This window comes from Plenodomus lingam, assembly GCF_022343315.1.
Source record: "Plenodomus lingam strain CAN1 chromosome Unknown scaffold_20, whole genome shotgun sequence".
NCBI classification, from domain to species: Eukaryota; Fungi; Ascomycota; class Dothideomycetes; order Pleosporales; family Leptosphaeriaceae; genus Plenodomus; species Plenodomus lingam.
In genome coordinates, this window is record NW_027093974.1 from 2,443,730 (window position 1) to 2,462,138 (window position 18,409).

The window sequence follows — 18,409 nt, forward strand, 5'->3', positions numbered from 1 at the left end:
AACGAGGCCCCTACAGCCTACCCGGTTACCTACAAGGGTAGATATGCACCCCCGAGCTCCCCGCAACCACACGCCCAACCTGCAAGCCACCACATTCACAACACTTTCACTTTCACATTCACGACAGCACAACAGCCTCATGCCTCCTAGGACACCGCCCACCTCGCAATCGCACACCATGACCCTGCATCCCGCCTGCACATAATACCAAAACACCATCATTTCGCGGCTCTAAAACAGTCCTCGAGGCGGCCATGTCGCGCAATCCTGGCTTCCCGCGGGCGGGTGCTGGTCCCAATGGTGGCGGCTACACCAATGGCAACTACATCAACAACAACAACAACAACAAAAACGGCGCATCGGCGGGTTATGCTGGGCCCGAAAATGGCCATGGCGACAGACCCAGCGGCGAACGGCCACGGCGACCCGGTGGCTACGGAGGCATGCATCCCGAGCAGGACACGTCCCCCCACCGCCCAAGCAACGACGGCGAACGCGAACGCGAACGACGGCCTGGGGGATATGGAGGCCTTCAACCACCGCGCAATCCATCCACCCAAGTACTCTCACGCCCACTCAGTGTCGAACGAAGCCCGGCACAGCGACGAAGCCCAGATCGACGCGCAGGAGGAAACGCAGGTAGAGCCGGCTATGGAACAGGTCAGAACTATGGGCCAGGCAGCCAGCGCATCGAGCAGGTGCTGCAGTACATCCAGCAGAACTGGGAATTCATGACCAAGGACCAATGCATCCCAATCGAGGTCGCCCTGAAGCTCATGGACTCGAGCTCTCTGGGCCTCGCCAATCAGGCAGGTCGTTTTAGACAAACCCACGACGAGTTGCAGCAGGCTCTCAAGGGAATCGTGAATGGTACGATCCTGTGCAAAGAAAAACACTCCTGTGAGGGTATGCTAATCTTGTGTAGAGCATCATCAGGGCTTCAACAGCTCCATTGGTACCTTCCACCAGATCCAGTCCAGTCTGCAGAGCTCACAGCATCGTGTACGGACCCTCAAGAGCTCCCTCGCCTCGGCCAAGTCGCAGCTCTCCACAGCCAAGCCTGAGCTCAAGGAGTTTGCGACCACCTCGCAGAGTTACGACGACATGTTGCAGATTCTCGACGTCATTGAAAAGCTGCAGCTCGTGCCTGAAAGACTGGAAGCACGAATATCTGAGAAGCGCTTCTTGACTGCTGTTGACATTCTTCAAGATGCCTTGCGCATGATTCGCAAGACGGAAATGGAGAAGATTGGCGCCTTGTCTGATTTGCGCACCTATCTTAGCAACCAAGAAGTCTCGCTTACAGATATCCTCATTGAAGAACTCCATAGTCATCTCTACCTCAAATCGCCATACTGTGAGGACAGGTGGAAAGAGTACGCTCACAACCAGGTCAAGGGTGATATCTCAGAGCGAGCACAGACCGATGCAAGAGGTAGATTACTCTACTACTTCTTGGACGAGCTTGACACCTCAGAACCGGTAAGCACTGCTCTCCAGTCGGATTCTGATGCCTTGCTTACAGTCTCAGATGACAGATGACTCTGCTCATAATCCTGAACAAGACACATTCCAGTACATTCGATTAGTCATAGAAGCTCTCAACAAGATGGGCTGCCTCGAGGTTGCTGTAGATACAATCGAACAGCGACTTCCTGTGGAGCTGTTCAAGGTTGTTGATAAGTCGAACAATGAAGTAGTGCAACGACATCCCAGCATTCTCCGCGCATATGCATCGAGAAAAGGCGGTAAGAAGACGGAGATTGAGAGCGACGACATCCGAAGCACACTCCTCAACGATCTCATGTGGACACTGTATGCGCGTTTCGAGGCAATTGCAGAAAGCCATAGAGTTGTCCATGATGTTGTCGTTGGCATCATTCGACGGGAAGGTTCTGGCTCGTCGAGTGCCAGTCTTACCCGCGGCTTCAAGGAGTTATGGAAGCTGTATCAGAGTGAGGTGGGTAATGAAATAATAAACTTCACATTTTGAGACTAACCATTCATCAGATGCGCTCACTGCTCCACGACTACCTTGCTACCGACGGCGATGCGTCGTATCGCACGGGTCAAGGACAAGCATCCGCTGGCAGTGCATTCTCACGCACCCCACGAGACAGAAACAAGCGCATGTTCAAGCTCTCTGACGTGGATACCAAAAGTCCTGAAATATCAAATGAGCGGAAAGATCTTGCGTTTATTCTAAAGTCGTCTGTTCCTGGACTAGTCACCGATTCGAAGAAAGCAGAAGACTCGGTTGCAAGCACCAGTACCAAGCTCGACGGTAGCGCAACGGGACACAAACTCCTCGTACAGCCATCTGTCTTTAATATGGGCATACTTCTACCACCATCCCTGGACTTCTTGAACAGGCTTAAGGAGGTTGTTCCCCCTGGTTCAGACATTGTCATGAGTACATTGACCTCCTTTCTTGACGATTTCTTGGTCAATGTGTTCCATCCGCAGCTTGATGAGACGCTGGTTGAGTTGTCAGCACAGATCTTTATCGAGGTCGATTCGTTCAACGAAGACCCTAATTGGTCGAGCCACTCCAAAAAGCCCATTTTCAAGGTAAGTAAATCCATGCTACTTATTGAGGTTGTATACTGACTTGCTAGGGTACTGCTCATTTCTTCACGCTAGTCACTGCTTTCTGCAAGATGCTCGATAATTTGCCTCATGATCAAGCTTTCTCACAGCTCATTATTGATCAAATGGACACGTACGCGCAAAAGTGTGCAGATTGGTACAAAACCCTGGCCAGTCGCTCACAGCCTAGTTCGACTGGCCGCCAGATGAAAGCACCCGGGATTTGGGCAGAATCAGAGCAGATGGAAGACCTCATTGCCCAACTCATCCAATCAGACCCATCCGACACCGAGAATTTGTCACAGCTGGTTCAGAACGAGATCGATCTCCTCATAGAAGCAGTCGATGCGGAGCCATTGGATCAGGGAGACATGATACAGGATAAGAAGAGCATCGTAGGTCTTTGTCTCCTCTTCACAAGCATGAAGTGGTTGGCCACGAAGATTGCAAACCTACGCTACATCAGCGACCGCGCCTCGGACTCGTCAAACGCCGAAACAACTGGACAGAGGCACAACAGACGGTGGACAGTGTTGTCCTCCTCTGAACCACGCGCAGAAACCGCACGGGTGTACCTCCCCCTCAGCTCTGAGACTGTCGAGTAAGCTTGAATCCCCCACCTAACCCATACAACATCCTAACTAACCTCACCTCCTCCCCCAGGCACTTTGACCGTGTAGTCTCGACCTACCATTCACTCTCCAATCGCGCCCTCCGCACCCTCCACCTCTCCATCCGCTCCACCATCCTCCACTCCCTCGACACCTCGATCCCCACCACCCTCTACATCGACACCCTCCTCAGCGACCCCTCGCCCTCCATCCTCTCCCTCAACTCCTCCCTCGTCTCCTTCGACACCACCGTATCCACCTACATCCCCTCTTCCTCGTACACCCACATCACCCGCGGCCTCGCCTCCCTAATGGACACTTACCTCCTCTCCCTCCTCACCACCCGCCTCGTCCGCCTCAACGCCCACGGCTGTGCCCTCATGCAACTCAACATCCTCGTCCTCCAGCAAAACTTGAAGAATATCGAACACGCCGCTGCCCTCCCCCACGCCGCCCTCTTCTTCGACCTCTTTACTGCTGGTCCGGATGCTATTGTTCAGCGCGCCCGTGATATGGGTAATGGCTTTGGCGTGCCTGGGAAGTGGTTTGGTGAAGATCAGGTTAAGAGGTTGTTGGTTATGGCGTATGAGCAGCGTGTTTCGGCGGAGAATCGCGAGGAGAGCGTGTTGGCGAAGCGGGCGCTGGATGGGCAGTTGTTGGAGGTTAGTGAATTTATGTATTAGGTGGTGGGGGATGGAGTGTTTTTTTTGGAGGGAAGGGAGGGGCGGCGGGGGTTAGATGGTGGGATGTGTTGATCCTGATACGTATATATGTGTATGTGAAGTTACATGTCTATGTCTATGCATAGATTGCACCCTACCCCCCATTGATTGCAATTCTCTTCTCATCCTTTTCCGCACCAACAGCAACAACAACATGACACCCAACATCCCCACCTCCAACCCCACAACAACGAGGTAGCATCAACCCCACATTTTCTCATTAACTATCATGGTATTTCAGAGTCCATCTATCTAAAGTCCATCTACCAAATCCGTGGCGCTGGCTGGATAACTAACTAGCTGCGACTTATTGGAAACGTGCTCTTAGTCTTGCTATATACGGCCGCGGAAGACGGCGTGGGCGGGGGCTGTGTGGCTATGTGGCTGGGAATCGGCTACTAGGAGGAGAGATTGATGTGGGGGTTGGGTGTGTTGCGTTGTTTGGCAAGACGAGACAAGAGGAGCGCGGGTGGTTGCGAAGATGGTATCGCGAATCTTTGCTCTGTGGCATGTGTACTGTGTCTTTGCACAGGGTGATACAAGAGGAATTCTGAGACGCGTGTGGTGCGGAGTTTGAGATCGTTCGAGTATGGAGGGGGGGGGGTGGGGTGTTGGGATTTTCGCACGTCGTTCTACGCCCTTTTACCTCCCGGGCTTTCACCCCGTACCCTCGCGATTCAAACACTTGAGCAGCAGCTTAACCAAAAGATTGCGATCCACAGGTTTAGCAATATACCCCGTCATACCCTTTGCAATATACGACTCCGCCTGGCCCTTGAGCGCATTCGCCGTCATGGCGACAATCGGCATCGCCACGCCGCTGGCGCGGAGTTGCTTTGTTGCACTGACGCCATCGAGCACCGGCATATTGACGTCCATGAGGACAAAGTCGTAGGCGAGCGGGTCGCGCAGAATCTTGGCGACGGCGTCGTGGCCGTCAATGGCGGTGTCGATGGCGGGGAAGCCGAGGCCAGCCAGCATTTTCAGCATGACTTTGCGGTTGATGGGGTTGTCTTCTGCGAGTAGGATGCGGGTGCCTGCAGCAGCGGATTTGAGGGTTTCCATGGGAGAAGGGGGCTTGGGGGTTTGAGGTTCTAGGGCGAGGGCGTCGAGTTTAAAGGGCAGGGCGTCGATGATGGTTAGTTGTTTGCATTTTTTCAGCTTGGCGGTGAACCAGAAGACGCTTCCGCGGCCTTCGGGGTTGGGGTGGAAGCCAATGGTGCCGCCCATGAGTTCGGCTAGGCTCTTGCAGATGCTGAGGCCCAGGCCTGTTCCTTTGTATCGTTTGGTGGCCGAGTTGTCGAATTGGGTAAAGGGGGTGAATAAGGTGGAGGTGCCACTCGCAGGCACACCAATGCCTGTGTCGACCACCTCTGTTAGGATTGTAAAGTACTCGTCGTCTTCTTTTTCCAGGCGAGCGACAATGTGCACATAGCCTTCCTCTGTGAATTTCAGGGCGTTGGAGAGCAGGTTCTGCACAATCTGGCGGTATCGTAGGGCGTCCCCCTCGGCTGAGGTGGGCAGTTGCGTGTCGAGGAAGCTCTCAAGCTTGACATGAGGACTGTAGCAAGCTTGATGTGCCCGAAAGACTGATTGCACAATATCGGTGACACTGATCACGTCATTGCTGATGGAGAAGCTGCCAGATGCAAGCTTGCTGTAGTCGAGAATGTCGTTGATGACCTGGAGGAGTACCTGTCCAGATTCCTGGATGACCTGCGTCAGTTCCAGCTGATTGGGATCCAGTTTGGTGTCTAATAGTAATGTCAAGGCCGATAGCATGCCGTGCATTGGCGTGCGAATCTCGTGGCTCATGTTTTGCAAGAATTCCGACTTGAGATTCGAGGCCTCTTCGTAGGCAGTAATCAGACTGGTTTCCGCCTTGCGCCTCTCCGTCAGGTCCCTCGTGACCTTGGAGAAGCCGATGAGGACATCATTTCGATAGATGGGGGTGATGACGACGTTGGCCCAGAACCTTGAGCCATCTTTGCGATATCGCCATCCTTCATCTTCGCACCGTCCTTCACGGAGCGCATCCCGCAGTTCTCGCGCTGGTTTGCCGTTGTCGCGGTCCTCCTGGCTGTAGAAATTGGAGAAGTGCTGGCCTATGATTTCGGCTTTGGTGTAGCCTTTGAACGCCTGCGCCCCTGCATTCCAGGTCGCAACAAAGCCATCTGGATCAAGCATGAAAATGGCGTAGTCCTTGACCGTCTCGACTAGGATCTTGAACGTCTCGTTTGCGTGCACGCGCTCTTCCAGCTCGAGCTGCCGCCGATGCTCCTCGGTCATGTCATGATACTCCATTTGGACGTAGCACAGGCTACTATCATGGCGGCGTATGGGGATGATGCGCAGATTCCAGACGGTGCCAGCGTCGAGCACTTTTACCTGCTGCCGACAGCCCGTGTCGATGGCCAGCCGAATGAGGTTCTGGGGAGAGGCAAGGTGGTAGAGGGCGTCGGTGTGGGAGAATAAGTTATGGGCATGCCGTCCTACCAGCCCGTCATTGTTGCTCGCGCCTGAGACCAAGCTGTAGCTGTCTGAGATGAAGCGGACATGAAGGGAAGCGTCTAGAATGAGGGTAGGGACGGGAGTGTAGCGTATCAAGTCGTTGGCAAGACCATCACCACCCTCCTCTTTCCTGGAGGAGACATGTGTCGGTGCATGTGGTGTAGGTCGGGACGAAGGTGTCTGCGGCGATGCTCCTAGCGAAGCAGCGGCGGCCATTGCTCGACGCTCCGGTGGCTACTGTAGGCACGCTTGATTACGGCCAACAGGCTGACAGCCTTCACTTTCACTAGGAGGCAGGGCAGGGCAGGGCAGGGCAGGGCAGGGCAGGGCTACGGTACCGGTAGGGCCAGAAGTCCTGCTAACTAACCGTCCTGTGCTGCTTGGAGGCGAGGGAATCGTACGAGATGTGCATGGCTGGAGGATGTGTAGTCAGGGATCATTCCAGCTTTTGTGTGTCCAGCATCTCTTCCAATCTGGCCTGGCCGCGCTTCTTCACCAGGCCATTTGCCTCTTTTTGTGCGCCGACAGGGTGACACGGCTGGGGGGGGGGGGAGGGGGGGGTTGCACGCGAATCTCGATGACCAAGCCGGCTGACGTCAGTGCTTTCTTCTCTCCCCCTCCCTCTCTCTTCCTTTCTTCCCTTCCCTCCCCTCCCCGGCACTCGGCACACTGTAACATCATGTACTATACTTACTCTACAACTTACCTACATTGGCATGGCGTGAATGAACACTTGTTTTGCACCGCACCACCACCTCGTGCTCTACTCTAGCACAAGTACTCCAAGACTCCAGGTAGGTATGGCACGCTGCTTCACAAGAGTCTTCGTCTTTGCTCCCAATTCATTACTCACACACACTATAGCTCCCCCACCACTCCTCCCCACCGCCATCACCAAACTGCACCCTACCCAGTCAAGCCCATCTTGCTCACCGTGGCATCACCGGGATTTGCATCTGGTCTGGCCCATGATTCCGATCGTCACTTTCGAGCTCAGACAAACGCGATATCTTCGCTGCCCGCCCCTCCCCCGCCCCACTTGGGCCTGTGATGCACTCTATTATTGCAAAGGCATGGGATTGTGGAACCCCTGCATATAGCCAGTGCTGACTGCCAGCCTCAACTGAGCCCGGAAATTGTGACTTTGTCCCACCGTGCGGCTGTTTCGCATCCTGGGTTCTGGAAGAACCGCTGGCTGGGTTTCGCTCCTCAAACCCACTAACCTGATGCACGTTGAACACATCTCCAAATGGAATGTGTCAAGCTTTTTGCTTGCATTTTAACCGCCGTCTAGCAAGTCCCTGCGAAGATGAGGATTATTCATTCATCTATTGCTTTTGGCGTGAGTACGCTGTTCTCAACATGCTACTATTTTGCATACACAGTACGTTTGGTCTATACTGCCATGTTTGACTCACCTACCATGAAGCATCATCCCGCACTAATAAATCACTAGCTTTGTCTCGACTGCACATTCTCATAGTCAGTATCTAAGCAGTGCCAAACAGTCTTGCCCGTTTATTATCTACATGATCTTTCCAGTCACACCTCCTTACCTTCACCTCATAACACTGCCACTAATAGTGGCAATACCTGTTTACCGTGTCTTCAATTCAGCAGTATCCGATCCTTTGCAACGTTTTCAAAACTCACTTGAACGTTGCGCTAAGCTACCGTTTCTTTGAAAGATCATGATCGGTTCTAGTCGATTCCGCATAAGAAAGCATTGACCTTTGTACAAGTGATCAAAGCTCTACTCTCACCTTTTGATACACCACAGACCTACCTTGGTAGGTTTTGAAACTGACTACAGTACGTCCCTATTGGAAACCTCATTCACATTCAGTCAGTAATTATCCTATCACTGACAGTCAAGCGACGGAGATATCCAAACGCCTTCGAGATAACTCGCCAGCACAACCTCGCCCACTCCAGAAAGCCAGGATGTCCCAATTCTAGTTCATCTGCAATCGAGTCGGAGCTCTTGAGCGACGCGGAATTATCCGACTTGTCTGAGGCATCGTCGTCGAGTTCATCGCAGTTTTCAGATTATGTACCCAGTGATGATGTGCAGAGCCAAGCAAAAGAATCAGCAGTCTCCTCTCCTCTTATCACACGACTCGACTCAGGAAGAGGTCCCGCAAAATTACAAGACAGCGAAACGACTGTCCAATCACGAGTAGTAGATCAACTAGTACAACCAGCCAAGATGCAGGTGACGATTCCAGTTCAAAGCTCGCAGCCGGCAGATCTTTGTCTGCGGCAGGTCTTCCAGCCCTGTCGACAGGACTTGGACAGTCCCAAGACAGCACTATAGTGCGTTAAGTACAAGATATACTTGTAGGGATTTTACCTATGCATAGTTATCCTCTTCTATGAAAGATATCCTTACATACCCCAACTTCAACTCAGTGGATAGCTATGCTGCCGCAGAGTCGTTTCCCATCTTCAGCAGCGAAAATGTGGTCATCAAAACCACGCTCGTTTCTCCCTCAAAGTAATGGCGACTTCAAAGCGAGGTCTTGGCTCGACACTCCTCCTGGTTTGCATGTTCATTTCGAGAATTCACGTCGGAGAACCACAGATATCATTTATTGTGGTTCTCCTATACGCTTGAAGAAGTCAATGGTGTTGTCGGACTCGTACCTCACCCCGCTGAAGGTGAGATACCGCCTCCGAGAGTCTCCAATAAAGCAAGTCCCAACGATGTAGTATTCAAAATCGAAGATTCTGAGAGCCAGTCGGCCATGCCAGGGCGGACCCTTGATCCTATATGCACAAATACATCTCATGCCGTCATTGTCGAAATCTACAATCAAATATTCGGGGCATTCTACAGCATACCATCACCATTCTCCTCACGAAAAGTTGATGATGCTCTCGTCCAAGTCGAGCAGATTACCAGATACACCACCACCCTAGACTGTCTCCACCTCATACGCTCCCACGTTGGCAACGCACTCCTACAATACCGCCAATCCCTCTTTATAGCCATCAAATCCGACCCCGCCCGCTGGCTTCTCCTCTCCCTGGCCCTCCAAAATGACGCCTTCTACACCCTCATCCACATGATCGGCGCCCACCCTTTCTGGCCCTGGCTCACTCCACCCTCCACCCTCCTCGAACCCATCCGCCACCTCATCTCCCGCAAATCCCGCCATCTAAACACAGCCTGCATCAAAGCCGAGCGCGCCCTTCTCCTCCTCACCATCGAAGTAGACTCCGGCCCCGTACTCCCCCAATGCCACGCAAACTCCGACACCTGGTTCCTCGTCGCCATCTTTCGCGACATCCTCGCCCGCCAATTCTCCGCCCTCGAACAATGCCAGCCTGGTCCCGCCGCCCTCAAGCGCGGCAGAATTTTTCGCCAGCTCAGACAGGGTGGCTCTGCTTGCATGGCCTATGAGGAAATGGAGCGCCTCATGCTGCGCGTTATGTCCTGTGCCGTGCCCTCGTTGAGCGAGGATTTGGGCTTGCTAAAGGCGTTTGCGAGCGAGTGTGTGCGCGATTTGGCTAGGAACGAGCTGATGCTTAATGTCGAGGGGAATGGAGTGGCGTATTTGGCTTGTTCGAGGGTGGAGAGGGGGGATGTTCCGTGGAGGGTTGCGGATGGGGTTTGAAAGGGGCGATTGGCGGGGGTGAAAGGCCTGGCTGGTGGGCTGTGGTTTGCGATGGGTGTTGATTATTGGGGAATCTCTGATTGAGTTTTGGATAGTGATATATATACTATTCTTCGCTTCAGGATGGGTAGCTTGGAGCAACTAGTGCTAACCATGACTGGCCTATTCAACTCCATGATGACACCAGTTGAACGATAAATCATGCCCAACTTCTCTCTCGCACACAGCACTCTCTCTTCAGTCCCAAAAACAACAGTTTTTATAACAGAGAAAGAAATATACCAAACGTATCAATAAAAGGGGTATCATTCTAATCCAAAAACAAACGTAACATCCAACATACCTACGCATCCAACCCAACCAGTCCCTCATCTGCGTGACGTCGATCCAAACCCCGTACTCTCATGTCGCGAGTTGGAGAAACTGTCGCCAGACGAAGATCTCGAGCTACCTTCCCCATTGCCCCAACGGCTGCCACTCCCGTTGCCCCAGCCAGAACCGGTTTGATTGCGTCCGGTGTTGGCCATGCGACTGGCAGCCCAAGCTGCGGCTGCACCACCGGCGGCGCCGGACCAGAAGCCCGGTCGCCAGCCTTGGTTGGTGCCGTAGCTGGGGTGTTGTTTTCCTGGGTTTGAGGGATAGTAGGGTGGTGGCGGGTCGTCGTGGTCGTCGTTGTAGCCTCCGCCCCATCCGCCGCCTCCTCCACCGCCGCCGCCCCAGCCAGGTCTGCCACCCCCGACGCCGCGGGCACCGCCCTGTGCGCGACTTGTATACGCAGAATATATCATCCATGCCACAACTCCGATGAACAAGCACCAAAACAAGCCTCCTGCAATCCTTTCGCCCATTGTCTTCGGCCCACCATATCCACCGTCATCGCCATCGCCATCGCCAAACCACCCGTCCCTGCCCTTTCCATATCGCTCCCTGCCCTTATCCGTCAAGATGAGCCGGTACTCGACCCCGCAGCTGCCCTTTAAGATGTAGGGGTCCTCGGGGTAATCGTAGCCCTCGCAAATGACGTCTGTGGAGCCGAGTTTGAATTCTTCGGGTAGGGAGGCGGTGCAGGTCCATTGGATGTTGTTTTCGTCGTAGTCGGAGCCAGAGTTTTTGCAGCGCATTACGTCGATTTCATAGAGGCCGCGGCCGGAGCCGCCGATGCATTTGAGCTGGAGGTGTGGTGTTAATGCGATATTGTGGTTTGGAGTGGTGGGGCCATGATGGGATTGGTGAGACGTGTGTATGTTGACTTACCTGAGGGATGGGATCCACGCGTCTATGTGAGGTTTGGAGACCTTTGCGTAGGGTGAGGCTTTGGATGTTTTTGAGTTTGACTTTGGACTCGGAGCGTAGGGCTTCTACGCCACTTGTTGCGAGGAGCGCAGCGTACAAGGCGTTTGTGAGGCGCATGTTGTTGATGTTGAAGATGAAACGGTTCAAGAGGTTGAGAGAAGTAAGAGGGATAGTAGATTTTACGATACCATCCAGTGGCGAAACATGTGAAGGGACACGGTTGAATGTTGTTTCTTGTCCCCAGGCAGCGATTCTAGATCTCTCCAAAGCCTCCACCGTCGTGAGTGACAGGCTTGGCCTCCGTCACTTTCAGGGTCTAGGACGCTATCCTGGATATGGATTAGAGCTGTTCTGTTGCATGGTAGAGCAGCGGCATATGAGCTCTTATGCCACGCCAAACCATCGACAAGCATATCAGATTGTGATCATGAAACAACGAATAACCTATGTGGTCGAGAAGCCAGACGAGTTCTCACCAGATCAACTGTCTGTAGAGAACAGCGGCTCATCCGGTGCACGCTTTCTTCTAAAAGGCGTCAAGGCAGCTAAGGAACACCGTATCACCTTGGGATTGAACGAGCTGCCCGATGAAGTACAACATGATCCTTTTCCCAGACTTGACCATGACATTAGGCTAACATGAGCAAGCTCAGCAAAGTTTTCCAACAATGGCATGAATTGCATATTCGCTGGGCATCACCAAAGAACTACATAGCAACGCCGCCTTTCACATCACGTGTCTCACCGGGTCTCCATGTCTTCTTCACACCCTTGGACTCGACACCTGAGAATGCGCTGTGCGAGCAGTTGCACACGATTTTCAGTGCTGATTTGAAATGCACGTCGACGAATGAGTCGTCCATCAGACTTCCCATATTGTCGGAACGATTCTCCATGTCGACGACGTCGCAGTACTATGCTTTTCTGGAGTCTATCAAAACCCTTTCCGATAATGTTGCGTCCAAGTTTTGCAAAGCAGATGATGGGTATTGTCAAAAGCTTGCCAAGGACTTGCTTTCGGTAACATCTCTTGATATCGACTATGACACCATCTCGCGTGCTGTCGTCCTAACCGCATCATGGCCCACCGCATCCACCAGTGAAGGCTGGTCCGAAACCATCACTCTACCCCAAAAAGAAGCCACTGTAGAAATCGGCGTTTTAAGCCACGAGCCCAACGCCGACCCAGAAGACATTCAATTTGGCGGCTTCCTAACCGTCCTCGGCCAAGACTCTACACCAAGTAATCCCTCCCCCCCCCCCTCCCCCCTTTTCCAAACCCCCTCCCATCACACCCCCTACTAACCCACCCACCAGAACCCACGCGTTTCCAAACCCCCACACGCCACTACCCCCTCCTCGACACCACCACCTCCCCCTCCCTAACCCCAAAACTCCACCCCCTAACCTACACAACCTCGCTCTCCCACCCCACCGGCCTCCACCCCACCCTCCTCCTCACCTTTCCAAAACCCCATCTCAGCCCCCCAAACCCCTCTTGTAAACTCCACACCCACCTCACACTCCCCTCCTACCTCTTCATCGACAAATACCAATTCTCCGACGCCCTCTTCCTCGCATCCAAAAATCTCCGGCGTCTGCACAGTTTGGCTGGGGCTACGGATCTCGAGGCCCCGGATTGGGTGGTGCCGCAGTGGGGAAGTGCGGCGTTGTTTCAACTTGGTCTTCCCGGTGATGACGGCCATGATCACAATCACAACCATAACCGCCATAACAACAGCCACAATAACAACAACACAGATACCCACACAATCTCCATCCCCCTACATCTCCGCTACCTCCCCGCCGCCCCCTCATCCCACACCCGTCTCCCCCTCCCCTGGCCCCCTGTCTTCTGGGCCTGTCGTGCAGACGAAGGCGCAAAGATGAGTGCGAATCCGTTTGATCGCGTGCATTTGGGGTATGAGGCCTTGTTTGGGCCTAAGACGCGGTTTATGCATGTTCAGCCTGGTGGTGCCGGGGCGGTGCTGGGGCGCCAGGACAAGGAGGTGTTGGGGCGTGGAGACCTGGTTGAGTGGATTGAGGTTCCGGTGTTGGATACGAGGGGGGCGGGGTGGGTTGAGGGTGTGACGGTTGGGACGGTGATTGTGGCCTTTTTGGGGCTGTGTTGGGTTTTGTTTGGAGGGGGCAGGGAGGGAGGGGTGGTCAAGGGCAAGGGCAAGGGGGGGAAGAAGGAACAGTGATTTTTATTTTCTTGGGTGGAGGGGGTGCGTGATTGGTATTGTGCAGCTAACATGTGCATGTGTGATGCAAGGACTTGGGATATGAGATTATTTATCTTCTGGCTCGATCATGTGTGGTTGCATGTCTTTGCTTCTTTGAGCGTGTCTTGGGGAGGGGGGGGTATCTATTCATGCCATGCCACAGTACGACCACATGCTGTGCAAATCTCCCCCGGAGACTTTCAAGAGTGAGTCTGGTATGTAAATCCACGAATTTCCCAATGGCTACGCAAATCCGGTATCAGCAACGCCTAATCCCCTCATGATACGCTCGCTCCTTGAACACAAACGACATCGCTAGACAGCAATCACCGGCGCCTCAACAGGCACACTACTCAACACGGGCACACTCGTAGCCGGAAAAATGGGATGAAGCGAGTATACAGGCCCCGCGCTGTCCTCGCCGTCAAACAGCATGAGATTTTGAATCGGCTGCTCGCGCTGGCCAAGCACATTGATGACATCCTGAGCGAGCTGGCCGCCCAGAAACGCCGTGACGGGCGCGATTTCGCTGCCGAGATTCTGCAAGAAACTGCGGAGGAAGTCTGCGGTGAGGGTTTCGGAGGGGAGGAAGAGTTCTTGGTGTTTGATGTTGGCGAGGGTGGTGAAGAGCTGGAGGTCCTGTGGGGTGTGGGTTGGGTAGATGCCGTGGCCGTTGCGTTGGAATTCCCAGAGGGCGCGGACGCAGGTGAGGAGGGGGTGGACTTTTTTCAGGCGGCGGGCGTTGTTTGAAATGTCGGTGGCGAGGGGCGAGTCCTTGGCTAGCATGAGGGGAGAGTAGAGTTCCTGCTTGGTGACCATTTCGACGACTTTGCCGCTCTCCCGCTTCACCGAGACGGATTGGACGCTGCGTGTTGCGCTTTCTGGGCCTGTCTGTGTGGCCCGGTTGCTCTTCTCGCGCTCGATGACAAAGCTGTGGGAGACGAGGTCGGCGAAGATGTAGCCGTACATGCCATGAGAGGCGCTGGCATAGAAGGGCTTGCGCGCGATGCGGGCACCGGCGTTGAGGGCACTAGAGGAGAGGAAGTCCATGTCAGTTGCAATGATGATGTCGTAGGCGGCGTAGAAGCTGGGGTCTTGCTCGTTGCGGATGTCGGTGGTCAGGACGTTTACTTTGACGCGTGGGTTGAGTTTTTGGACTTGGGGGGCTGCTGCTTGGGCGCGCTGGGTGAGTTAGCAGTGGGTAGGCAGAGTCTCAGAGAGACAGCAGGGCAGGCCGTCATACGTTTTTGCCTACATCTTCGTCGGTGATGAAGAATTGGGCGCCCAGGTCCTCCTCAGTGACGAGCTCATGGTCTGCGAGTGTGATGGAGCCTATGCCGGCGAGGACGAGGTTTTTTGCGATTTCGTTGGCGAGCGCTTTGATGGAGACGAGGAGGACGTTGGCGGTGCGGATTCTAGTCTGGTTAGTTGGACAGATGGAATGCTTGTGGTAGTTGGCTGCTTACTTCTCCTGCGCCTGGACTCCCCACAGGCGGATTTGACGGTCGTATAGGGCGATTTCGTCGGCAGAGATGGAGTCTGCTTGAGCCATGGCGGTGACGGTCTGCTCTGCTGCATCATGGGATTGTGCAGGGATGGCGCCATTGCTGATGTGCAGTTGCTCGTTTGTTGCATCCGTGAGGTCGGTCATGGTGATTTTGAGTCTTCTGGCGTGTCGCTTTCGGTTTCGATGTTGGAGGGAGAAGAGAAAAGGGATGGGGTTGGCGCAATATACAGGGGAGAGCAATTGAAAGTTCCTTGTCAACCAAAGATGGCTGGCTCAATTGGTAATGTTATGCGCAAAGCTATATGAGGTGAAGGGGCAGTGTAGTCGAGTGCATAGGGCAAAGTACGTAAAGGCAGAGCGGAGGTTGGTGATGCAGCCAAGCTGCTTTTTGTTTGTTTGCTTGAATGGTAAACAGTGTGTAGGTTGTAGGTTGTGGGTTGTAGGTTGTAGGTTGTAGGTTGTAGGTTGTAGGTTGTAGGTTGTAGGTTGTAGTTGAATGTACCTACGCTCGTTCCCTAGCGCGTGCTGGGGGGAGGGGAGAGAAGAGTGCGGCTCTGCGGTCGGTACGTGTTCCGCTGACCCCGCGTTCCAGACACTCTTTCTCGCACTGGAAACTGGGCTGCCCGAGGTTTGGTTGCCCTTTGACTGCGCCGCTTCTTTTGCCTGGTCCTTCGTTTTTTGATGTGACCCCCACACAGGATCCCCTAGGTATACTCCATACTACTGTGTTCTACCTAGCATAGAGTACACAGTCTACCATATCCCGTCACCTCTGGCCACCATCATCCCACGATCCAGCCCCAACACCCACCTTGCACTGCCCACTCTTGTAGTATTGCCCTTTCTTCGCCCTTCTTCCATCCAAAGGCTCTGGCTCTGGCTCTGGCTCTGGCTCTGGCTCTCTCCCCCATGCCCGTCAGCTGGCACGTCATCGGTCATCAATGCCCCCCAGACCGCCAGCCTCGTCCTCGTCCTCGTCCTCTCCCTCGCCCTCACCCTCACCCTTGCCCTCGCCTCGGCCGACTAGCTTCCCCTACACTATAGCCTCCTTTGACTACCCACACGCCTCGACATCTCCCCGCCCCGCCCCTCGTACAGGGACTACCGGCGGTGGTAGTACTACCAGCACGGCTCGGAATGACCTAGGCTACCCCCTCGCACCACCACCACCACCACCACTACCACCACCACTACCACCACCACTACCACCACCACTACCACCACCACTACCACCACCACCCGAGCCCCTCCTCCCACTCTCCACCCGCAACGACCGAGCATCACGACAACGACGACGACGACAACAACGACGAGACCGCTTTCTTTCACCCGAACCAAGACTTTTGCCATCCATGCGGCCTCCCACGGCGCACCCAAACCGCCCCCGTGCCATGCCAAGCCTGCGCAATCTCCGTCGCTCCCACGCCCGCTCTCGGGACGACCAGTTGACTGCAGACATGGACGCTGTGCCCGACTTTGCCAGCCTACTGAACGATATGCCCGCCAACGATCCTTTGGCTCCCTCCCACTCACAATCACTGCCACTGCCACAACCAAGCCACCGTCCTCGTAGCCCAACCGTCCAGATCAACAGCGAGCGTCGTAGCAAACGGAGAAAATTGCAGCACGACACGCACGAAAAGAATGAATACACTTGCTACAAGTATGGCTACAGAGGCCAGGTGGTACCGGGACGTCTGCGCATGGACATTGTTAGCTGTGACGGCGGAGAACACCGCAAGGACAACACGCCCGGCCTGTATAGGGTACAGAACGTGCTGCGCAACGACAAGAGCGTCTACTGCAGCGAGAGTTCGCAATGCAACCTATTGCTAAAGCACATGGGCGAAGCCCCTTTTGCGCTCGAGAAAGTGGTCATTCGAGCGCCCGATCGTGGCTTCAACGCTCCTGTTCAAGAAGGACTCATCTTCGTTTCCATGTCCGCAGACGAGTTGCTGTCTAGCACGGCCGCCTATTGCATGCAATATCGATCGCAGTCTCCTCTCAGATCGCCTTCCCCACTCTCTCACAGCGAAGACGACGTCTCGGGTGAGGAACCGTTGTTGCTGAGAGAAGCTATGAATGATTCGCGAATCTGGCAGCAGATGAGTCAGGCACACCAGGCCACCCGAATGGACACATCGGACAGTCTGGAGAGTCTTCAACGTCGCAGCGACGAACTGCTCCGAGCCGTTTCCTGGTTGAGTAATTCCGACAGATTGGATCAGCTTGCATTCGATCATCTCACTCGCCCAGAGCGCCAACAACGCCCCCATTCTGACTCCGAGCGACGACGGATTCTGCGCCAGATGGTCGAGCACGAAGAGGAACAGGATGCCGACAACTGCGATCATGCTGCCGACGAGCCTTACAACAATGCCTTGGGACTCTCTGCGCCCACGCCACCCCCTTTTACCGTCACGACAGCGACAGAAGAAGACGAGTCGGATTCGAACGAGGAAATGCCAAGTGCTGCCGTTGCGCAAGATCGCCGACGAAGAGAAAGTCGCTGGCAGCCAGAGAGTGATGAAGAGGAAGACGAGTATATGACGCGTATCGGACGGCTTCATCGCGTCCAAGCTCTCGATTACACCGCGTACGACGAATGGCGAGAAAGGCGTGAAAACGGCATCCTTGAACCGATTCGGCCCGCTCGCGTTGCGACCCCGAGCCGAATTGCGATTACAGAGACTCCGTCTCCTGCCGATGGTCTGATTCCTCCTCACGCGAGGTTCTTTATTGCGAAGAACAAGAATAAGATTACCATCAAATTCACGCCTGCCATGTAAGTCCCTGCTTAGTAAATCCGGAGAGACAATCGGCTAATGATAGATGTAGTTCGGGAAAACATGTGTTGCTTAAACTCTGGAGTCCAAAACACGACGGCAATATTGATATTGAAAGTGTGCAATTCCACGGCTATTCGGGCCCACGATTCTTTCCAGCCACTCAGCCGCGATAGAGAGCCTTCTGTGCCATTATGATGTATTCTGAATATACCGGAGCAGCGCATTGGAAGTCGAACTTGACACTATGGACAACTACTTGTTTGCAATGATTTTACGAATAATGATACCCATGTAGTACCTTTCTGTAGTCCAAAATCCACCTTGCAGATCGGTGGTGGCTTATGTTGGACGGCAGCTATTCTATAACAATATGGGAAATACAATTGCTTGGATTATTCATGTCGGATACTTTTTTTTCCTTTCCTTTAGAACCTGCAGAACTCAGCCACGTAGATGTTCATCTCGAAGGGACGTTGTAGAGTGAAATTGTGTTTGTGACGGTGACTTTGATGATGGATTGCAGTCGTTAGGTAACGCCACAC

At 53.9% G+C, this 18,409-nt stretch overlaps 7 protein-coding genes across 7 annotated transcripts; 4 read left to right on the forward strand and 3 right to left on the reverse strand.

Moving 5' to 3' along the window:
• Window positions 1–254: 254 nt before the first annotated feature.
• Window positions 255–3,883, forward strand: IAQ61_011873 (uncharacterized protein; the record flags this gene model as incomplete). Its single annotated transcript, XM_066099383.1, has 6 exons — window positions 255–870; window positions 926–1,482; window positions 1,532–1,960; window positions 2,011–2,571; window positions 2,619–3,190; window positions 3,253–3,883. The coding sequence occupies 6 exons, from the start codon at window positions 255–257 to the stop codon at window positions 3,881–3,883; spliced, it is 3,366 nt and encodes a 1,121-aa protein (XP_065950902.1).
• Window positions 3,884–4,579: 696 nt separating this feature from the next.
• On the reverse strand, window positions 4,580–6,649 carry IAQ61_011874 (uncharacterized protein; the record flags this gene model as incomplete). The annotated part of the gene is made up of 1 exon (XM_003844402.2): window positions 4,580–6,649. One exon carries the CDS (start codon window positions 6,647–6,649, stop codon window positions 4,580–4,582), a length of 2,070 nt encoding a protein of 689 aa, XP_003844450.2.
• Window positions 6,650–9,180: 2,531 nt separating this feature from the next.
• Window positions 9,181–10,053, forward strand: IAQ61_011875 (uncharacterized protein; the record flags this gene model as incomplete). The annotated part of the gene is made up of 1 exon (XM_003844404.2): window positions 9,181–10,053. One exon carries the CDS (start codon window positions 9,181–9,183, stop codon window positions 10,051–10,053), a length of 873 nt encoding a protein of 290 aa, XP_003844452.2.
• Window positions 10,054–10,421: 368 nt separating this feature from the next.
• IAQ61_011876 (uncharacterized protein) lies at window positions 10,422–11,598 on the reverse strand (the record flags this gene model as incomplete). The annotated part of the gene is made up of 2 exons (XM_003844405.2): window positions 10,422–11,222; window positions 11,308–11,598. Coding segments are annotated over 2 exons (1,092 nt in total), but the record flags the coding sequence as incomplete, so codon positions are not given.
• A 175-nt stretch (window positions 11,599–11,773) lies between these two features.
• On the forward strand, window positions 11,774–13,550 carry IAQ61_011877 (uncharacterized protein; the record flags this gene model as incomplete). The annotated part of the gene is made up of 3 exons (XM_066099384.1): window positions 11,774–11,938; window positions 11,995–12,589; window positions 12,664–13,550. The coding sequence occupies 3 exons, from the start codon at window positions 11,774–11,776 to the stop codon at window positions 13,548–13,550; spliced, it is 1,647 nt and encodes a 548-aa protein (XP_065950903.1).
• Window positions 13,551–13,886: 336 nt separating this feature from the next.
• On the reverse strand, window positions 13,887–15,222 carry IAQ61_011878 (uncharacterized protein; the record flags this gene model as incomplete). Its single annotated transcript, XM_003844408.1, has 3 exons — window positions 13,887–14,753; window positions 14,815–14,986; window positions 15,038–15,222. The coding sequence occupies 3 exons, from the start codon at window positions 15,220–15,222 to the stop codon at window positions 13,887–13,889; spliced, it is 1,224 nt and encodes a 407-aa protein (XP_003844456.1).
• Window positions 15,223–16,019: 797 nt separating this feature from the next.
• On the forward strand, window positions 16,020–18,040 carry IAQ61_011879 (uncharacterized protein; the record flags this gene model as incomplete). The annotated part of the gene is made up of 2 exons (XM_003844409.2): window positions 16,020–17,863; window positions 17,917–18,040. The coding sequence occupies 2 exons, from the start codon at window positions 16,020–16,022 to the stop codon at window positions 18,038–18,040; spliced, it is 1,968 nt and encodes a 655-aa protein (XP_003844457.2).
• Window positions 18,041–18,409: the final 369 nt, after the last annotated feature.